At 48.6% G+C, this 19,124-nt stretch overlaps 3 protein-coding genes across 3 annotated transcripts; 2 read left to right on the top strand and 1 right to left on the bottom strand.

Moving 5' to 3' along the window:
- The first annotated feature begins 2,017 nt into the window (after window positions 1-2,017).
- LOC120783137 (transcription factor HES-5-like) lies at window positions 2,018-3,030 on the top strand. Its single transcript, XM_040115893.1, has 2 exons — window positions 2,018-2,501; window positions 2,617-3,030. The coding sequence occupies exons 1-2, from the start codon at window positions 2,439-2,441 to the stop codon at window positions 3,028-3,030; spliced, it is 477 nt and encodes a 158-aa protein (XP_039971827.1). The 5' UTR covers window positions 2,018-2,438.
- Window positions 3,031-7,466: 4,436 nt separating this feature from the next.
- On the bottom strand, window positions 7,467-10,414 carry LOC120783182 (transcription factor HES-5-like). Its single transcript, XM_040115972.1, is given in 5 exon segments — window positions 7,467-7,697; window positions 7,700-7,874; window positions 7,990-8,477; window positions 9,878-10,003; window positions 10,332-10,414. Coding segments are annotated over 3 exon segments (462 nt in total). The 5' UTR covers window positions 8,053-8,477; window positions 9,878-10,003; window positions 10,332-10,414; the 3' UTR covers window positions 7,467-7,473.
- A 122-nt stretch (window positions 10,415-10,536) lies between these two features.
- On the top strand, window positions 10,537-11,422 carry LOC120783227 (transcription factor HES-5-like). The gene is made up of 2 exons (XM_040116052.1): window positions 10,537-10,829; window positions 10,917-11,422. Exons 1-2 carry the CDS (start codon window positions 10,761-10,763, stop codon window positions 11,355-11,357), a joined length of 510 nt encoding a protein of 169 aa, XP_039971986.1. The 5' UTR covers window positions 10,537-10,760; the 3' UTR covers window positions 11,358-11,422.
- Window positions 11,423-19,124: the final 7,702 nt, after the last annotated feature.

Raw genomic sequence — 19,124 nt, 5'->3', positions numbered from 1 at the left:
TCTCTCCCCACCCCCCTCTCTCTCCACCTCTCTCTCTGCCCCTCTCTCTCCCACCTCTCTCTCTACCTCTCTCTCTACCCTCTCTCTCTACCTCTCTCTCTCTCTCTCTCTCTACCTCTCTCTCTACCTCTCTCTACCCTCTCTCTCCTCTCTACCTCTCTCGCTCTCTCTCTACCTCTCTCTCTCTCTCTACCTCTCTCTACCTCTCTACCTCTCTCTCTGTACCTCTCTCTCTCTCTCACCTCTCTACCTCTCTACCTCTCTCTCTCCCTCTCTCTCTCTCTCTCTCTCTCTCTCTCTCTCTACCTCTCTCTCTCTCTCTCTCTCTCTACCCTCTCTCTCTCTCTCTCTCTACCTCTCTCTCTCTCTGCCTCTCTCTACACACACACCGTCACGCTCATTGACACACAGGGACGACCAGGACCAGACCAGATCACTCGGTGGGTTCCTCCATCGCCCAGGGCAACCGTCACACCGTCTCCTCCGTGCCGTTAAAAGTCAACCGACAAAGACACGGCTCCGAGCTGGGAAGTCGGTCGTGTGGCCTTAGATCATTCAGAAGAGCTAGAATACGAAGCAACGAGAAAAGCGATGCAGCGTCCCTCACTGACGTGAAAGTACCAATACCAGAAGGCAAAAATACTCCATTACATGTAAAAGGCCTTCATCTAAAACCCTACTGAAGTACAAGTACACACGTATTACCGGCTAAATGCCCTTAAAGTACACGGCGTCCTCAGAAGCGCTCAGACGCCTTCACTGGTTACACACTTTGCCGTGTTGGATGAAACAGCCATTTTTTTCCCATCAGTCTTCGCTCGGTAAACCTCGACGACTCAGGGAAATTTATTAAAACTCAAAAACTGAAATCTCTCGTTAACAAAAGTATCCGGACGCTTCGGGGTCGGGTGCCTCCCGTTTGCTTTAAGATGAACAACACGATCAAGCGAAGTCCATGAAGCTACTCGTTACTCTACAGATTAAGATTTCATGTGATCAACAAATAAAACAAAAAATGGATTCGACAGTGGATTCGATGGAGCTGTTACATAACAATACCAATGAAATCAATCCAGTTACATTACACATCATAGGATATTACAGTTCTGCAAAAGCAGGACTTTAACTTTTCTTACTTCAAGTAAATTAAGCTGATGATACCGAGGACAGATTTTAGATGCAGGACGTCGACTTATAAGTGAGTGTTCCTCCATTGTTTTACTTTGAGAGCGCTTCCTCCACCGCCGGGGGGGTTGTACTCGGTAGGTGAGTATAAACACAGAAACATCCCACACGTGTCCCCCGGCTCAGCGGAGCCTCTGATCTGATCCTGGGGGTTGAAAGGCTCCGTGTGGAGGGGGGAGGAGGGGGCTCTATTGACTGGAGGATTTGTGTGAGCAGGATCCCAACCTCCTTTCCCACACTCTCGTTCCCATTTATTGCACATTCTCCTAAAGGGGTGAGTGAAAGAGGAGGAGGAGGACGTGGGGGGGGGTTCTTTGAGGAGGAGGTGTCACACAATAGAAGTGTGCCTTCCCAGAGGACACTGCATAATTGTGTTTCATTGACAGTTACTTTCTGAAGCCATTTTCCCTCCAAATCTGAGATTTTTCCCTCCCTCTGTCGTTCTGAGCCGCTGTCATGAAGTGAAGCAGAGAACATCACAGACAGTAGATGTAGAGTAGATCGACTTCAAAGCTGCTGCAACGTGTATCTTCATTATATCAGTGCAGGAAATGAAAATGTGAAAGGGGGTCTGGTCCTGGTAACAAATGGTTTATCACAGGCTGTAATATAGTTATGAGCTGATACAGGGACATTATCGGTGTGTCTGCTAATGTCCAGTATTTGTCAACAATTCGAACAGAAGACACATTTTCTATTGTTGCAGCTGTTAACGCCTCCTCTTCTCTCGTCCCCTTAGTTCAATTATTCCTGAAACAATGACCAGCTGCGTCCAGTTTGACCAGTAGACCTTTAACACACTCTTTATCTCCCCTCTGTCCCCAGCAGGAGCCTTTCAGGCGAACTCGGGTCTACGGAGCATGTAAACTGACGCGGTGTCCAGCGTGTGTCTTATCTTTATGTGTTTAGTGGCCCTTATCAGGCCCGCCGCCTCGGCCGCCGCACATCTGCAGCAGCCGGATCGGAGGAGACGGCGGGAAGGTTCCCAGGTAATAAAAGCGGAGGGAGCCGCCGGTGTCGGGTCCGCACCTTCACAGGTCTGCAGCAGCCTCCCTCCGCCGAGGCCACCAGGCCAGTTAACCATGAGATAATTGATGCCTCTCTCCCATTGTTGCGGGGCCTCGCCCACTGGCCTCAGAGTGTGGGAAAGCTAATCCTGCCTGGGACTCATGGCTTTGTAATGCTAATGGGGGCCTATAAATAGAGGAGAGGGCTCCTCAGCCACAGCACAGCTCACTCTGCTCTGCACCAGGATGGCTCCAACCAACACCAGAGACTCTCCCACCTCACTGCTCTCCACCAAAGACAGACACAAAGTAAGTCCCGCTCTGCCGCCACTCACATGTCCACTGTCCATCACGCCACTGTTTGTCTTCATCAGCCGAATCCGCTGAACGTGTTCCTGACCCAGCTTCCTCTTCTGTTCGACAGCTGAGGAAACCGGTTGTGGAGAAGATGCGCAGAGATCGCATCAACAGCTGCATCGAGCAGCTCAAGGTCCTGCTGGAGAAGGAGTTCCACAAACAGGATCCCAACGCCAAGCTGGAGAAGGCCGACGTCCTGGAGATGACGGTGGTGTTCCTGAAGCAGCAGCTGCAGCCTCGGAGCCCGGACGCTCGCGCGGCTCACGGTGACGGATACTCCCACTGCTGGAAGGAGACGCTGCACTTCCTGTCCCAAAGCTCCCTCGAGGAGGTGACGCTCCCGCACCTCCGGCACCTCCACGCCGCCCACGGAGCCGGCCGGGACGCCGGCCCCGCGCCGGCCCTCTCCTGCCGCGTCCCCGTCCAGGCCGCGGGGAAGCAGCTCTCCGGCCCCCACAGAGCCGTGTGGAGGCCCTGGTAGAAGCTGCGCAGGGTCTGGATCTCGGCGGGTGGATGCTCTCCGTCGGGAGGCCTGGAGGAGACTGGCCTCCAGAAGATTAATGGATCGGATGTTTCTTTTTCATCCTGTGTCGAGAAAAGGACATGAAGGGACATTTGTTTTTCTTCAGACTGAAGAGTGTGTTTTGCCTGCTGAGGCAAACGGTTGACTTTGTGCTCTGTTGATGCACTTTTACTTTGATTCATCCTCCTCTTCCCAGTGAGGAGTGTCTGTAGAGACGATGTCTTCATGAGGACGGTTGCTGAGCCAACTGAAAGCTTTGCCTTAAACCCCACTACCATTCTGTCAGTCTGTTTAAATGGTGTTTAGTGTGTTGAAGGCCTTTTGTAAAGGCTGCGTTGGAACATTATTGTGCTGTGAAATGATCTGTTGACACTGTGTGTTTGCTCAGATTTCTTGTTAAAGTGACTGAATGTGGAAACAAAAACACTTTTCCCGTGGAAAAGTAAAAGTCTTTAGAAATGAGTACTTGTAGAGAGAAATCTCGAAATAAAGAGTTTCGCAAATGATCTTTGTCTGGTCTGCGTTTCCTGCTCCTTGGGATGGTGCAAATGACATTCTCCTTTCGATTTCAGTGACAGCAGAGACAACTTCCACGGTTCCAGAGGTAAAACTCATTCATGTAGACGAGCCTGTGAGCTGCTGTCATCGTTATCTCCAGAAAACATGAGGCCAGACGGCGTAATTCTGCTGCTGAGTGCGATAAGAGGGATATTGATCGGGCTTCTCTCTCATTAATCAGAGATAACAGGAGCTGTTGTGTGTAAACCAGCTGACCTCGTGGGTTTACAGGTTTTTCCACTTTCCCACACATTTCAACCAAGACAAGACTGATTGTGACGGGAGATAACAGCAATTATTGTGTGTGTGTGTGTGTGTGTGTGTGTGTGTTTTAGGAGGGAGGAGGGGCTGTAGGTTTGTATCACTGGGCTTTTCTCAGGTTTCTTCACTTAATTCAGGAGCTAAATTTTATCCAGGATCCAAAAAGTGATGTTTCATTGAGCTGTAAATAATGAGCCAATTATAGAAGTTGTAACTTTATTATAAAGTGCGTCTTGCTTCAAAAGTATTACATTAAAATTTTACTTTTAGTTGGTTAGTTAGTTTAATTATTAAAAGTAGTGGTAGAACGCGAGTTCAGGACTGGATTTTATGTGATTTTTTTTCTTCCGGTCGCTTTCTGCCATTTAAAAGTCAAATATTTCCAGACAGTGGGGAAGTAACCAAATACAGTTACTCAAGTACTGTAGTTAAGTACAGACCTGAGGTTCTTCTTCTTTACTTAAATATTTCCTTCTTCTATTTAGTACTTCCACTCCACCACATTTCTTTCTACTTTTCGCTGCTCTACATTTATCTGACAGCTGTAGTTACTCGTTACTCGTTACTTTGCGGCGTTTTGTTTTACGTGCAAAACATTAGACTGAGCTCATTTGACGCACTGTTAAGAAATACACTTCCCAAGAATTCAGATTAGCTCCACCTCCAGCAGTGACTACCTGAAAACGCTGCGTACCAGTTTCTAGAGAGACATACTCAGTTACTAAGTTGTAACTGGGGGTCTGATTAGTGTGTGTCCAATCACGCGTTAAAGGCTTTCAGGTTAATTACGGGAAAAATACACCGAAAGATGCGACTCTACGTGATGAAGACTTTTACTTTTAGAACCTGACGTACGTGTTGCTGATGATTCCGTACAAGGCAGGACTCTCACCTGTAACAGAGAACTTTTACACTGTTGTGTAACTACTTTTTCTCGAGTACTTCTTCCACTGCTGAGGGTAAATCATTAACACTCAGGCAGGGCCGACACTTTGTGACACAGGTTTTATATTTTACGTGCGTCTTACGGTTACAGTGCCCCCCCATTAGGGTTGGCCGATGGTTTTCAGTCTTGATGGATGACTCACCATCTCAGTCGATCCTTTTCTCTCCATGAACCGACGACAAAACGTGGTTCAAAACCAGTTTCCCTGAGTAAAAATATTCACCTTTCCCAGGAACGAGGCCACGTGAAGACCAACAGTAGGAAAGCTCCACTCGCTGGGCCGTTGTCCTTTCAAACGCGTTAAACACTGTAAAGAAAAACAATAGCAGCTTTGGCAAGTTTGTCCCCGTGCGTTATTTGTTCAAATAAAATGAAGCAGGTGGGCAGTGTCTTACCTGTAGAGTATCGCTCCTGATGTGAAAAACCGAGGCTTCCGTCATTTCCTTCCACCGGTGTCGAGTCATAGGGTGTGAATTGGGACGGATTATAAGCGTCTTGCTTCAAAAGAGACAAACCTCTTCCTTTTATGTTGCTTAGTTAGTTTAACCTTTTTAAAAGTAGTGGTAGAACGCGACCTTCAGGCTAAACTGGACCTTTTCCATGTGATTTTTTTCTTCCGGTCACTTTCTGCCAGTGTGTGGGGTTACTCAGGTGTGTTTGACAAAGATCTCACGTGCAGCCGTCCCGGATGAAACGGCGGCAGCTTACGCTACTGTCTTGACTCCTGAGAACGTTTCTCATTGCTGCCGTTGGAGACACAGAAGTTGGAATTAAACGAATGAATCTGAAATATTGTCCTACCCTCCGATAATTTTCATACAGTCCCTAAATGAAGAAAACTGAAAGACAACTGACTCCAGTTCAGATTTACAGAGGAGGCAAGAGAGAATAAGACACGCTTATGATCTACGATGATATTTAGAACCATCACGATGTTACTGTTTGTGCACTGTGTGTGTGTGTGTGTGTGTGTGTGTGTGTGTGTGTGTGTGTGTGTGTGTAAACCCATCTGCTCCCAGGTGGGATACCAGACCTGCCCTGCTGCTGAATTACACCTGCTTACATCAGACACAGGGCAGAGTGTTCCCACGGTCAGATTATACACACACAAAACGCGCACACGCGCACACGCACACACGCACACACGCACACACACACACACACATCACATACATCAACACAGACACAACAAACACACAACACACACACACATCAACAAAACATCAACACACACAGTACATTAACAGATGGATGGACTGATTGATTGATTGACTGATTGATTGATTGATTGATGACACCATGCAGAATCAACACTGGCTTTTCCCTCCAGATCTGGAGGCAGATTTGTGATGGGGGGGGGCATCAGGCAGCAGAGGGTCAGGAGGTTTCTCACTGTCATGGTGGGGGGGGTCATTTAACACGGCACACTTCCTTTGTCCTGGGGATGAAGGGGGAGAAAGGCTGAGGAGTGTGAGAAAGCTGAGGAGAGGCAGACTCCATACGGGGGGGACGCCCTGCAGACCTGCAGACCTGTAGCGGCTCAGCTCCCCGACTGCTTGATGAAACCAGAGCTGACAGAGCCCACCACTCAACGGCAGCCCGGGGCTTAGCTCACAAAGCTCGAGGCAGCCACGCTCACACACACACACACACTCACACACACTGAGCTAAACCACCGACAGACGCCGTCCTGAACGTGGCAGCACACAATCCGATTTACAGAGACACGGAAGCTGATCGCTCTAAATACACACGTTGTGTTCTTTGTTTTCAGAAACCATGTGAACCCCCCCCCCTCAACTTCAGTCCATTCTTGACAGGTATTTATGGAAGAGAAGAGGACAGGTGTGTCTGAGGCACTGAAATGTGTCTAAACCATGGCGGCACGCTGGAGAAAATATCTACATCTACCGTGACTGCTGACACACAAAATGCAGAAATTCATCAGATAATAAGCATCAATTTAGAAATGTTTACTTTCAATAAAGAGTGATTCTCCTCTTCTGTGTTAAAATGACGTCCCTCGTCACACTGACAAGATAAAGCCTGGACAATAATGTAAATATCAGAAATGATGAAGACGGTTTCCTTTTCCTTTTCAACATTTCTGTGAATGTGCCAGTGTAATTTTCAGCTGCAGTCCTTTGGCAACATGCTTCGAGAACCGGTGATAATAAAGTGTAACGTGATGAACGCCTGGTGTTATAGGATGTATTGATTACGTACATGGTGAACATTTGGAATTAAATTGAAAAAAAGGAAAATAAGTCAACGATTTAAAGACAATAAACTGAATTTATTAAAACGTCATTAGGCACAAAGTGTTTAAATAGTTATCCTTTATAAAAGGTCACAGACAAACTCACTTCAAGTGGAGACAAACGCCAGGGAGACGTCCCTCCAACACAGTGACTCAGTGTTAGAATAAAAACCTCAACTCCACAGGAGTCGTACATATTAGTCCCTACAAGGTACACAGTCAATTTTACACTGCAAAGACTCGGAGCTCCAGGCTGGAGAAACTGCAGCAACAAAACTTTAAAGGCTACTTCTAGTCCAACAGGAAGTGTAGACGTCTCCTCCAGGCCTCCCGACGGAGATCATCCACCCGCCGAGATCCAGACCCTGCGCAGCTTCTACCAGGGCCTCCACACGGCTCTGTGGGGGCCGGAGAGCTGCTTCCCCGCGGCCTGGACGGAGAGGGCCGGAGCGGGGCCGGCGTTCCGGCCGGCTCCATGGGCGGCGTGGAGGTGCCGGAGGTGCGGGAGCGTCACCTCCTCGAGGGAGCTTTGGGACAGGAAGTGCAGCGTCTCCTTCCAGCAGTGGGAGTATCCGTCACCGTGAGCCGCCATGAGCGTCCGCCTCGAGGCTGCAGCTGCTGCTTCAGGAACACCACCGTCATCTCCAGGACGTCGGCCTTCTCCAGCTTGGCGTTGGGATCCTGTTTGTGGAACTCCTTCTCCAGCAGGACCTTGAGCTGCTCGATGCAGCTGTTGATGCGATCTCTGCGCATCTTCTCCACAACCGGTTTCCTCAGCTGTCGAACAGAAGAGGAAGCTGGGTCAGGAACACGTTCAGCGGATTCGGCTGATGAAGACAAACAGTGGCGTGATGGACAGTGGACATGTGAGTGGCGGCAGAGCGGGACTTACTTTGTGTCTGTCTTTGGTGGAGAGCAGTGAGGTGGGAGAGTCTCTGGTGTTGGTTGGAGCCATCCTGGTGCAGAGCAGAGTGAGCTGTGCTGTGGCTGAGGAGCCCTCTCCTCTATTTATAGGCCCCCATTAGCATTACAAAGCCATGAGTCCCAGGCAGGATTAGCTTTCCCACACTCTGAGGCCAGTGGGCGAGGCCCCGCAACAATGGGAGAGAGGCATCAATTATCTCATGGTTAACTGGCCTGGTGGCCTCGGCGGAGGGAGGCTGCTGCAGACCTGTGAAGGTGCGGACCCGACACCGGCGGCTCCCTCCGCTTTTATTACCTGGGAACCTTCCCGCCGTCTCCTCCGATCCGGCTGCTGCAGATGTGCGGCGGCCGAGGCGGCGGGCCTGATAAGGGCCACTAAACACATAAAGATAAGACACACGCTGGACACCGCGTCAGTTTACATGCTCCGTAGACCCGAGTTCGCCTGAAAGGCTCCTGCTGGGGACAGAGGGGAGATAAAGAGTGTGTTAAAGGTCTACTGGTCAAACTGGACGCAGCTGGTCATTGTTTCAGGAATAATTGAACTAAGGGGACGAGAGAAGAGGAGGCGTTAACTCGCTCTTTATCTGCAACTTTTAAAGATTTTCTGTCAGAGATGAGACTGACGTCTAGTGGTCACACTAACTGGTGCTTTAGGAGAAACTGATAAAAAGGTCACATTTTATAACAAAATGATAATACAAATAAGACTTGAATAATACAGTTACATGACGCTGTATTTGTATCAGTTACAGTAAATAATCTTTAGATTGTTTTAAGAATAATTTAACTGAACGTACAATAAAATGATGACAGAAGAAGAAGCTACCGGTCAAAAGTTTTAGGACGACCCCACTTTTCAAATCCAGTGAAAAACATTAAATGGTACAAAGGTCAGTGGTCAACTGCCCCAGGTAAAAAAAAAAAAGTTCAGGTCACCAAGAACTAAAATTCCTGTAAACTCCATAGAAAACTGAACTTTTTCAGGGATTAGAAACTGGTTCACTCGCAGCTTCTTCCTGCAGCAGTGGAAGGAAACGAAGCCTTGAAGGTGAAGCAGACGATTCCTAGAGGAGCCACAACTTTAGTTGATGACTGACGAACCCTCAGAGTTGGAACAAAGTGTGTTGCTAAACCCTCTGATGCATCATCAGGGCAACACTGTGCTGCAGGAAGTAGGACATCAGTACGATGTCGGGGCCAACTTTCTGAACAATGTTTGATTTCCACTGTAGAAAGAAACGTCAGGAGTGAGTTCAGCTGCTGGACGAGTCAGAAATTTAGATACGATTCAGTTCAACAACGAGATTCAACGATTCCTTGTTTTTTTTATCTTTCTAATTTATTTATTCTCTCTTTAAATTTCAGCAACAGCTGGAAAAATGGAGGAAAAAACGCGTGTACAGTTTTTGCAGTGGTTAAGGTTTACTCACTGAACACGCAGCTGCTGTGTACAACGAATTCTCTTGGTTTATTCTGCTGCTGCGAGTCAAGTCAGCGTCTGAGGTTTTAGCAGCAGAGACCATTCGTTCTAATGACATGTTTTAATTATGAAACTACAGGATCAAATGTGGAGGAAGCTTCGTTCTTTCCTTCTGGAATCTCCAACGCAGTTTAGGAAACACAAGGATGAAATATTAATGACGGGGGGGGCACACTTCCACACACGTACAGACTCACAGTCCAACTTCTTCCTGGGGGGGGGGTCGACCCGTGCGACGACCCCCCCCCCCGGAGACGCGTGGATCTGTGGCTGCTGGTGTGAAGCTCAGAGTCTTTGATGTTGTTGGAAACGTGTGCGGGAGACACCTGACCCCCCCCCCCCGACACTCTCACACCTCCCGACCCCCCCTCACCTCCACCAGCATCAAAGGAGACAAACTGCTGTTACTCCTCCACCAGCGGGACACACTGCAAAAGGTATCGGGTGTGTCTCATTTCATTATCCCGCTCTGCTTTGTCGACGGATCTCACTGCTGCATCTGTAAAAACCAGAATAACGAGGAAGCAGAGAAAAGACAGATGTGACACTTCCGCTATTATATTAACATGTTACTCATCCTACATTTACCTGACCAGGTGTAGTTCATTATACAGGAGACATTTCTATCGATATATCACTGTTATGAACTAAACTCGTCAGGATGTAAAGTCGGTAAAATGAACTGAGCGGCGGCTGCGGCATTAAAATGCTGCTCACGTGTTAATCGGTCACAATAACGTATCAATAAATAATAATATTGGACTCCGACAAGATGAAGGTGTAATCAGTGTGTGTGTGTGTGTGTGTGTGTGTGTGTGTGTGTGTACCTGGTCCTGCTGTGCTTCCATCAGCTCAGTTAAAACGGTGTCTTTTCCTATGGAGGTTCTGCAGACTGGGGGGTGGGGCGGGGGTGGGGGTGGGGGCCGTCCCCGGTGCGAACATCAGGTCCCGACATGTTTTACAGTGGACGGTCCACAGCACGTGACAGCCGCGGCACACTTCTGCTGTCTGCGCCGAGAGGAAGTCTGGGGACTGGGGGGGCAGACAGGACGCTGTTTGTAGTCCTGACTTTATGACAGGCTGCGGACTGTGGGAACCTCTCAGGTGTTAGATGTCCACGCACGCCGAGCTCCTCCCGGTCTTATAAATACCGCCTCAACATGTGGGCCGGACCAGAAGACGCCGGTGTCTCTGGGACTCGTCCGAGCACGCCGTACCTGCAGAAGGACCGGGACTGACGACTGTCTGACTCTGCCATGGCTCCTGTAGCTCAGACCACACCCGAGGACAAACCTGCCTCTGTGGACAACAGCGGCTCCAACAAGGTGAGACACCTGCGATCACCCGAGACCGCGTCCGCGGAACGTGTCCCGCTTCATGCCTGTCTAACGCGTCTTGTCCTCTGTCCTCAGCTGCGGAAACTCACGGTGGAGAAGGTGAGGAGGGACCGCATCAACCGCAGCATCGAGCGGCTCGGAGCGCTTCTGAACCGGGGGGAGCCGAGCGGCGGGCAGCCCCCCTCCCGGCTGGAAAAGGCCGACATCCTGGAGATGGCCGTGAGTTTCCTGCGACAGAGAGCCCTGGCCCGCGTGGCCCCCAGCTCCTCCCGGGGCCCCTCCCGGGGCTTCTCCCGGGGCTTCTCCCAGTGTCTGCAGGAGACCCTGCGGCACCTGTCGCTGCACGCCCCGCTGCAGCCCGCGGAGAGGGAGGAGATCAAGCGCTTCTACGTGCGGCAGAGAGCCGCGCTGCAGAGGCACGTGTCCGGGGAGCAGGGCCGACGGACTGTGTCGCGCAAGCGGGCGGGCTACCGGTCACCGGCACGGTCTCACGGCTCCCTGTGGAGGCCGTGGTAGCCGGGACGCGTGTTGTGTGTGAATGTCGTTATTTTATGGACACGCCTACAGCTTATCTCAGTCTGCTTGTGTGTGTGTGTGTGTGTGTGTGTGTGCGCGTGTGTGTGTGTGTGTGTGTGTGTGTGTGTGTGTGCGCGTGTGCGTGCGTGCTGGAAGCTGGTGGCTGTGCAACATTTGCACATTTTGTTGTGTTTCTATGCGTTTGTCTACAATGTACGGCAAACGGGGGGGGGGGGGCTGCCTCAGGCCGCTTTACACCTGCTTATGTTGCCTTTTGTGAAGGCGGGAACAGGTGCGGTCTGAGTGCTGGACTGATGTTTTCCTCCTCCTGATGTTACTGACTCTGTATTAAACATTCCTCACGTTCACGTGTCTCTTCAGCCTCGTCTGTTGTGTTGGTGTCACTCCAGCTGTCAGGGAGTCCAGAGACTCTCAGAGCGCCACCTTGTTTTCTTCATCCTCCTCCTCCAGGGTCGGCTCGTCCTGGAGGAGGAGGTCTACACCTGCGTCCGAGACCAGGCCGCAGGTTCTCATTGGCCGCACGTGGGGACGGAAGCCGCATCACACGAGCAGCTGATGCTCCTCAAGAGATGAGGATGGTCCGGTCAGACTCGGCACAGCCGCAGCACGGGGGCCAGTCTGAGTCACGTGACCCTGCTTCATTTACCGGACCCAGTCTCACGTGAACTGGTCGCAAAATTGAATGTACCGACTCCTGTGCCTGGACAGGAATTTTCTTTTGTTTTCGTGACTGATCAAAGTCCACTAGAAGACTCCAGCACCATTAAAACTGGTTTAGGGTTCGGTTTAGACCACTCACACGGCACCTGGTTCCAGCTCTGGAAAGATCCTGGTCTGGTTCGATAACCAGTACATTTACATTGAACCAAAACCACCATCTTTCCCGAACCTGAACCGGAGAGCTGTTGTTGTCTGAGCCACAGACGGGGATCTGGATGTGGACCTGGTCTCTGGTCTGACAGTCCTGATCTTTGTACGTCCCCCATCCACCCAGACCACCACCTGGAGACTCTGCAGCCGTTAATAAATGTGGCTTCATTCAGTCAAAAACACATTTCCAGTTGAAATATAGTTGGTTGAGCTGAGTCACGAAAACGTGGAAAACTCGCCGCCGTGTTGACGAACCAACGAATGAAACTCAAACCGGTTTGAAGGAGCAGATCTATGAACGTCCCCGGGCTCCGGTATTTGGATGTGGGTGTTTTCTTATTTAATTTGTGCTGTTTTAGTTTTGGATTTCAGCATCTCACTGCTGAGTTTGCTGTTAGTCTTGAGTTTTATCCTCCAAGATCTCGGGACCACGTTGGAGATTCGTGTTTTCACGTTATTATTGCTGCTTCAGCTCGACTTAAATCACGTTTAGTTTTATCAGACTTTACTTTGCCGCACTGACTCATCTTCAACTGATGTTCAATTGAAGGAGAATATTAACTGTAAATAAAAATATATTGCCCCCCATCCCCAGTTGAAACCTCCCCCTCCCTGACAAAAGACTGAGTGAAGTTTTCCTCATTCCCGAACAAACGAGTTTTCACACTCAGATTCTTCATCAAAAACCGGCCGAGTGATTGAAGCAGATTCAGAAATGGGGTTTTTTAATGTTTTAAAATGAGTTCAGATGATGACGAAGTCGTCTGAAACACAAAAGTTTGAACGTTTTATGAGAGAAATCAGAGGAGGAGCTCACAGAGCCTCCTCCACTAGAGGCTCAAGACCTTCAGGAGGGCCGAGGGGCCAAGGACGAGAAGGGCATCGTGGGAGCTCACGGTAATCAGGAAGCGCCGTTCGGTCGGAAGCGCGATCGGATCGTCAGTTTTTCAGTCTGTGTGTCTCTTCAGTGAGGAAGATCAACAAACTGTTTCCCGGTTTGCCTCAGGTGAGTCAGGTGAGGGGTGGAGCTTCGTCAGACCTCCTCTGCTACATGTCGTTGCTGCACGTAACCACTGCGCTATTTACACTCCATAAAGGCTCAAGATTAAAATTTAATTCAGTTACATGAAGTCTGTGATTCGGTGCGATGTGTGTGGATGAGTTACTGAGCAAGTCCGGGAGCCAGAGGGGTCAGATCAGGGCCAGGAGCCCGAGGGGTCAGAGCAGGTCCAGGAGCCCGAGGGGTCAGAGCAGGTCCAGGAGCCCGAGGGGTCAGAGCAGGTCCAGGAGCCCGAGGGGTCAGATCAGGGCCAGGAGCCCGAGGTACAGCACAGGTCCAGGAGCCCGAGGGGTCAGATCAGGGCCAGGAGCCCGAGGTACAGCACAGGTCCAGGAGCCCGAGGGATCAGCACAGGTCCGGGAGCCAGAGGGGTCAGAGGGCCCACAGCAAGAGACTCAGAAGTGACAGAACAGCTGTACGTTAAGAACATAGAGGACCAGGTTTTCCATGATCATTCCTGTTATTGATTGGTGGTCAGCGTGGTTGCTTCTCTGGAGCTTTAGAAAGGGGCCGGCAGCAGCGAAAGGCCAGAGCTTATTTGTCCAGAGAATAATTCAAGAAAAACCTTTACACAAATTTAAACGACTTGCTGACAGACACCGAGTTCACACGCCTCGTTTGACCACTAGTAACAGAACCCAGCTCAACAGATCTCACGCAGTTTAATTTCATTTAAAACCATTTATTTTAACATGAACATGGATCATGGATCGAGCTGGTACGCAGGTGGTACCATAATGAACCGTTAGAGCAAAAAAAACAACATGCTTAGGTAAATAAAACCATAATTTCCCTTTTAATTAAAAGGTTAACAAATTAAAGGTCATACATTGATTCTTACCAACAAATATCAGCTGAATCAATGTGAGTTTCATAATTCAGTGACTAAAGAGCCGTAACTCCCACAGCTGAATGACAGATGAGTGTCCAGCACTCATCTGTCATTCAGCTGTGGAGGTCTGGCCTTTTCATTTATTTGCCAGACCTCAGTCATAAAATGCTGGTTTTAATATGATCCACTAGCCATGGGAGCAGCGTATAAAAGGCCTGTCCTGCGGGGTCTTAAACACACTCTAGAGCGGCACAGCTGCTCATTACAGCGCCTTTCTAATTGATCCTTCGACAACAGACACTTCTTCATTAAAAGCAGAGCCACGTCTTCTTCTGCGTCAGGAAACAGACGAAAAATGTCTCCAGAATATTTGGTGTAGCCGTCGTACGACAGCCGAATTCTTCTCAGCGTGAGGAAGGACATGGTTTTCTCCAGGAGGTCTGACGCAGGTATCCCGTTCTGCAGGTGTTCTCCAATCAGAGCCTTCAGCTTCTCCACCCGACTGCTGCACCTCCTCTCCAGCAGGTGGAGTTTACACCTGAGAAACACAAAGGCTGCGTTAATACACACCGATACAGAATAAACTCTTCCCAACGGGTCCAGGTCCAGTAACATGTGAAGAACAGGCGTTGAGACATCATGTGACCTCGTCATCATTATCACCCTGTAGATTAACTTGGAAGTTGCCTGCTTGGTTATCCAGCCTCACAGAAGGCAAGCTATAATAATATATAATATAATAACAGCTATAATAATATATAAGATGATAACAGCTACAATAATATATAAGATGATAACAGCTACAATAATATATAAGATGATAACAGCTACAATAATATATAATATAATAACAGCTATAATAATATATAATATAATAACAGCTATAATAATGTGTCTTGAAAGGAGAAGGTTAAAACAATTACTGAAGATTAATAACATGCTCTTAGATCTGCCTACAGCTACATGCTCATGTGTAATAAAGCAGTTATTTGGGGGACTCTCAGTAAAGTGTCCTCATTTAAAGAGACTCTGTCTCACCTGAACAGCTGGTCCCTCATGTTGTCCTGAAGCACGAGGTCCAGATACTGGGACATTTCCAGATGTGTCTCCGTGGTTTAAAGTTAGAGAAGTCGCCGCGTCCTGTCTTCTTCTCGCCGTCGGTCCAGAGGACGTCTCTCTTCACGTCTCTGTCTCCTCTCTGTATTTATGCAGCTCTCCCGGCTCTCTCTCGCGGCTGTCTGACCAATCGGGAGGCCCGGAGCTCGGGACAAGGGGCTGATTTAAATATCTGTCAGGCGGAACGGGTGGGATGTTGTTCATCGGGCCAAGTGTCAAAGAGATTCAGAAAATGTTCCCTGGGAAGGCGTCAGAGCCGCGTGGAGTAAATCATTTCATCATTTATGGACAAGAATGTTTCCAGGAACTTTGGTGTAAATGGATTTTTAGAATAAAAAAATGTGGATAAACTCACTAAACCCAAATGACTGTCTCACGGTTTTCAATGGAGCTGAAACGATGAATCAAATAATCGATTAGTCAACCGGTTGATAATCAACTGTCAACACCTTTTGAACGATGGGTCTTTTTTTCCAGCTGGTTTCAGCTTCTCAGCCTGATTCTTTAAACTGAATTTCTCGGACTGTTTGAACAAAATGAAATAAAACTGTGACAGGCGTTTACTATTTGTTTACTTTTATTTTTCATCCTACTTTTGAATCTAGTTTTGAATTTTCTCTTCACTATTTGACTAATTAGTCTTTTCCTCTTTACTGATTGATGCTGTGATTTCTTCTGCAGAAGTTACTTTTAAAAGTTCCAGGACCTGTAAAGTGAACTTGGGAGACAAAGTGAAATGAGTGGAGCAGGACTGAGTGATATGTCACGGCCGTGGTTTACGGCCTCCTCCTGGTGTCTGTGGCCCAGATGGAGCAGGAAGCTGCCGTAAACCGTCTGTCGAGCCTGAGAACCGTCCTGACGCTTTGTGTGAACACACACACTTCTGTTGAGCGTGATGTGGGAAGCCGTGTGTCGCCGTGTGACTCCATAGAGGAGGGGTGTGTGGGTGACTGGGGCACCCTCAGCCTCGTGCTGGGAGCTGTGGGAGCTCAGAAGAGGGAAACAAACCTGACCCCCCACACACACACACACACACACAGACAGATGGAGATAGACTGTGCACAGACGAGTGTAAACACATAAAAACTCATTAAACAAACTTTAAATCTCAGTGGCAGGAAAAAGTGTGTGAACCTCTCGGCTGATGACATCGACAGAAGCTAACTGGAGTCAGGATTTATGAAACCTGGAGTCCAGCCAGTGAGACCAGACTGGAGGTCTGGGTCAGAGTGACTGTGACTCAAAAAAAACATTCAATTTTCAGCTTGTTTTTCACAGGAAGCATCTGCTGATGTGAACAAGGTCTCACAAGATCTCATTAGACTCAGCATCGATACTTGTCGATTGGCATGAAGCGTCTCCCAGAGTTTAGACATCCATCAGTCAGACAAACTGTCTCTAAGTGGAGACGGTTCAGTTCTGTGGCTGTTCTCCCTAGAAGTGGACGTCCAGCTGAGACGATTCCAAAGACACAGAGAAGACTGATCAGCCATTTACAAAAGAAGAGTAAGAGCTAAAGGCTTAAAGGAATCACTGGAGCTGGTCAACATCTCACGGTGCATGGAGCACGGAGTCCATGGGGGGACACCGTGGAGGAGTTTGTCTTAGAGCAGCTGGACTTTCTGCAGAACCATTGGGGAAAATGTTCTGTGGGCCGATGAAACTAAGGTGGATTTATCTGGGAAGAACAGGCAGCTCTGCTTCCAGAGTCAAAAGGGCTCTGCACCGACATGAAAACATCTTCCCAGAGGTCTGACAGGATGACGTCAGGGCTGCTGAAGCTCAGTAGAAGTCGGGTGACGCAGCAGGACGATGACCCTAAACATGGAAGTAAACCTGCAACAGAACGACTTCACACAAAGAAAATCCACCTTCCGGAGCGGTCCGGTCGGAGCCCAGACCTTAACCCGACAGAGATGCTGTGGAAGGAGCCCAGGGAGCCGCTCACACCAGATGTCCTGAGAACGCGTCTGATCTGTGGGAAGAATGGTCCAACGGTCGGATCCACCGCTGCTGAAGAGCTGGATGAGGTTCCACCAGTTACCCAATCCAAGGCTCACTGACTTTTCTGCCACTGTAATATCTGAACTGCTACAGAGACTGGACTGAGGAGGGGGAGACGTTTGGAAATGACATGAAAATCTAAATTTAGAGGAGAATGAAATGTGGACATTATTGATAAGCTACATTTCCTCAAGTACTGTGATCAGTTAATCAAAGAACGTAATCAAATGATTGATCCACAGGAAAATCTACAGCAATTTTGTTTGACACAAGTCAGCTTGAACTCTTGAACCGCCACAGGAATTCTAAAGACCAGATCTACAGAAACCTGGACCGATCTCAGTCACGGCACGGCAGAGACCAGATCGCCTCTACAGAAACCTGGACGGATGCAAACGTTGAACCTGAACAGCGGCTGTCAGAGCCGCAGCAGGTCAATCAATCACAGCGTTTTTACTTTGTTCTCATCAGTATGATCACAAACTGGTCTGTGGTCAGTTTTAAATCCCGTTCAGGTTGGAGGACTGAGTATCCGGTTCCTGATGAATTCTGTCCAGAATCAGCGGTTGTTCGAGTGATGAAACAAGTCAATTCCTCGATTTGTGGATTGACAGAAAATGAAAAAAGGACGACAGATGAGTCGTTTGAGTCATTTTTTTAATGCCAGTTCAGTATTTTATGTTTAGAGGAGAGAATCCAGTGAGTCGGTTCGTCTCTCTGCACCTGAACTGAGCAGATTGTAAAATACTGGCAGGCAGAGACCTGATCTGAGTGCAGGATCAGGTTTAAGAGAGTCCTTGTTGTGTTCATTTCTTGTGCTTCCCTCCTCTCCGTTTCCCAGCAACGCTTCAGTGAGTCACGTGACCTAATGGTGTAAATTAAACCAGAGCTCCCCAGGGTCCCCTTCTCTCAGCGGGACCCTAAAGGGGACAGCGCCATCTCGCGGCATCAATGAGAATCACAGTGTTTTTCCCACCTGCCCATGGTGCTCAGGGGAAACGGGTTTCACGGGTCCAGAGTCAGATGGAAGTTAAATATGGGGGAGGTGGTTCTCCTCTCACCGTATCCAGTGTTTGGATACATTATCACGCTCCACTCTCTCCTACCATCAGTGTAAGTTTAAATTGGATCAATAAAGCAGCAACATTTTCGTTTCAGGAGCTTTTCTTCCTTCACTGGGTCATTCTGTAAATTCTGGAAAGTTCTGGAAAGTTCTGGAAAGAGTGTAAAACTGGAGCAGAGAACAGAGCCGAGTAACTGCATGACTGGTTCACACCTGTTATATCCTGGTTAACTGGTGTGACTGGACCCACTGGACTCACTGGACTCTGTCTGATGCACATGAACCAGTTATTGTGAGCTGATGATCCGGGTTCTGAGGCTCTGAGGTTCTGATCTGCTCCTCTCCGAACGTTTCAGCTCCGCCTCACAGCGTCTTTACCTCTGTTATTTCTGTAAAGCGAGTCAGCAGCGGTTTTTCCATCTGTTGAAAGTAGAGGTACATGTGAAGGATTCTTACTTTTCTCAAATTTAAAAAGGCTGAACCGGTTGTAGGTGAGATAACGACGGACAAATGCAGCAGGTGAGACACTATCAAAGATCCTTAAACGACAGGAATGAAAGAAGCCCGTTCCTACAACAGTCACGTTGTCATCTGAATCACTTCTATGTTCGTTAAGTGGACCAAATGATTGGGGGGGGTCTTGTAAAATGAAAGAGGTGTTTAAAAACACACGTTCCGTAACAATGAGAGCAGGTCTGATGGATTCTCTCTGCAGAGCCTCAAGTCTCTGCACGTTGAGTTTTTTACAGTGTTGAGAGTCATTACAGCCTCAGCTCATCTTTGATGTTACAGTAAAACAAC

This window comes from Xiphias gladius, chromosome 21 (assembly GCF_016859285.1).
Source record: "Xiphias gladius isolate SHS-SW01 ecotype Sanya breed wild chromosome 21, ASM1685928v1, whole genome shotgun sequence".
Classification (NCBI taxonomy): Eukaryota; Metazoa; Chordata; class Actinopteri; order Istiophoriformes; family Xiphiidae; genus Xiphias; species Xiphias gladius.
Note: the sequence above shows the minus strand (reverse complement) of the source record. Positions and strands in the feature narration are given on the sequence as shown.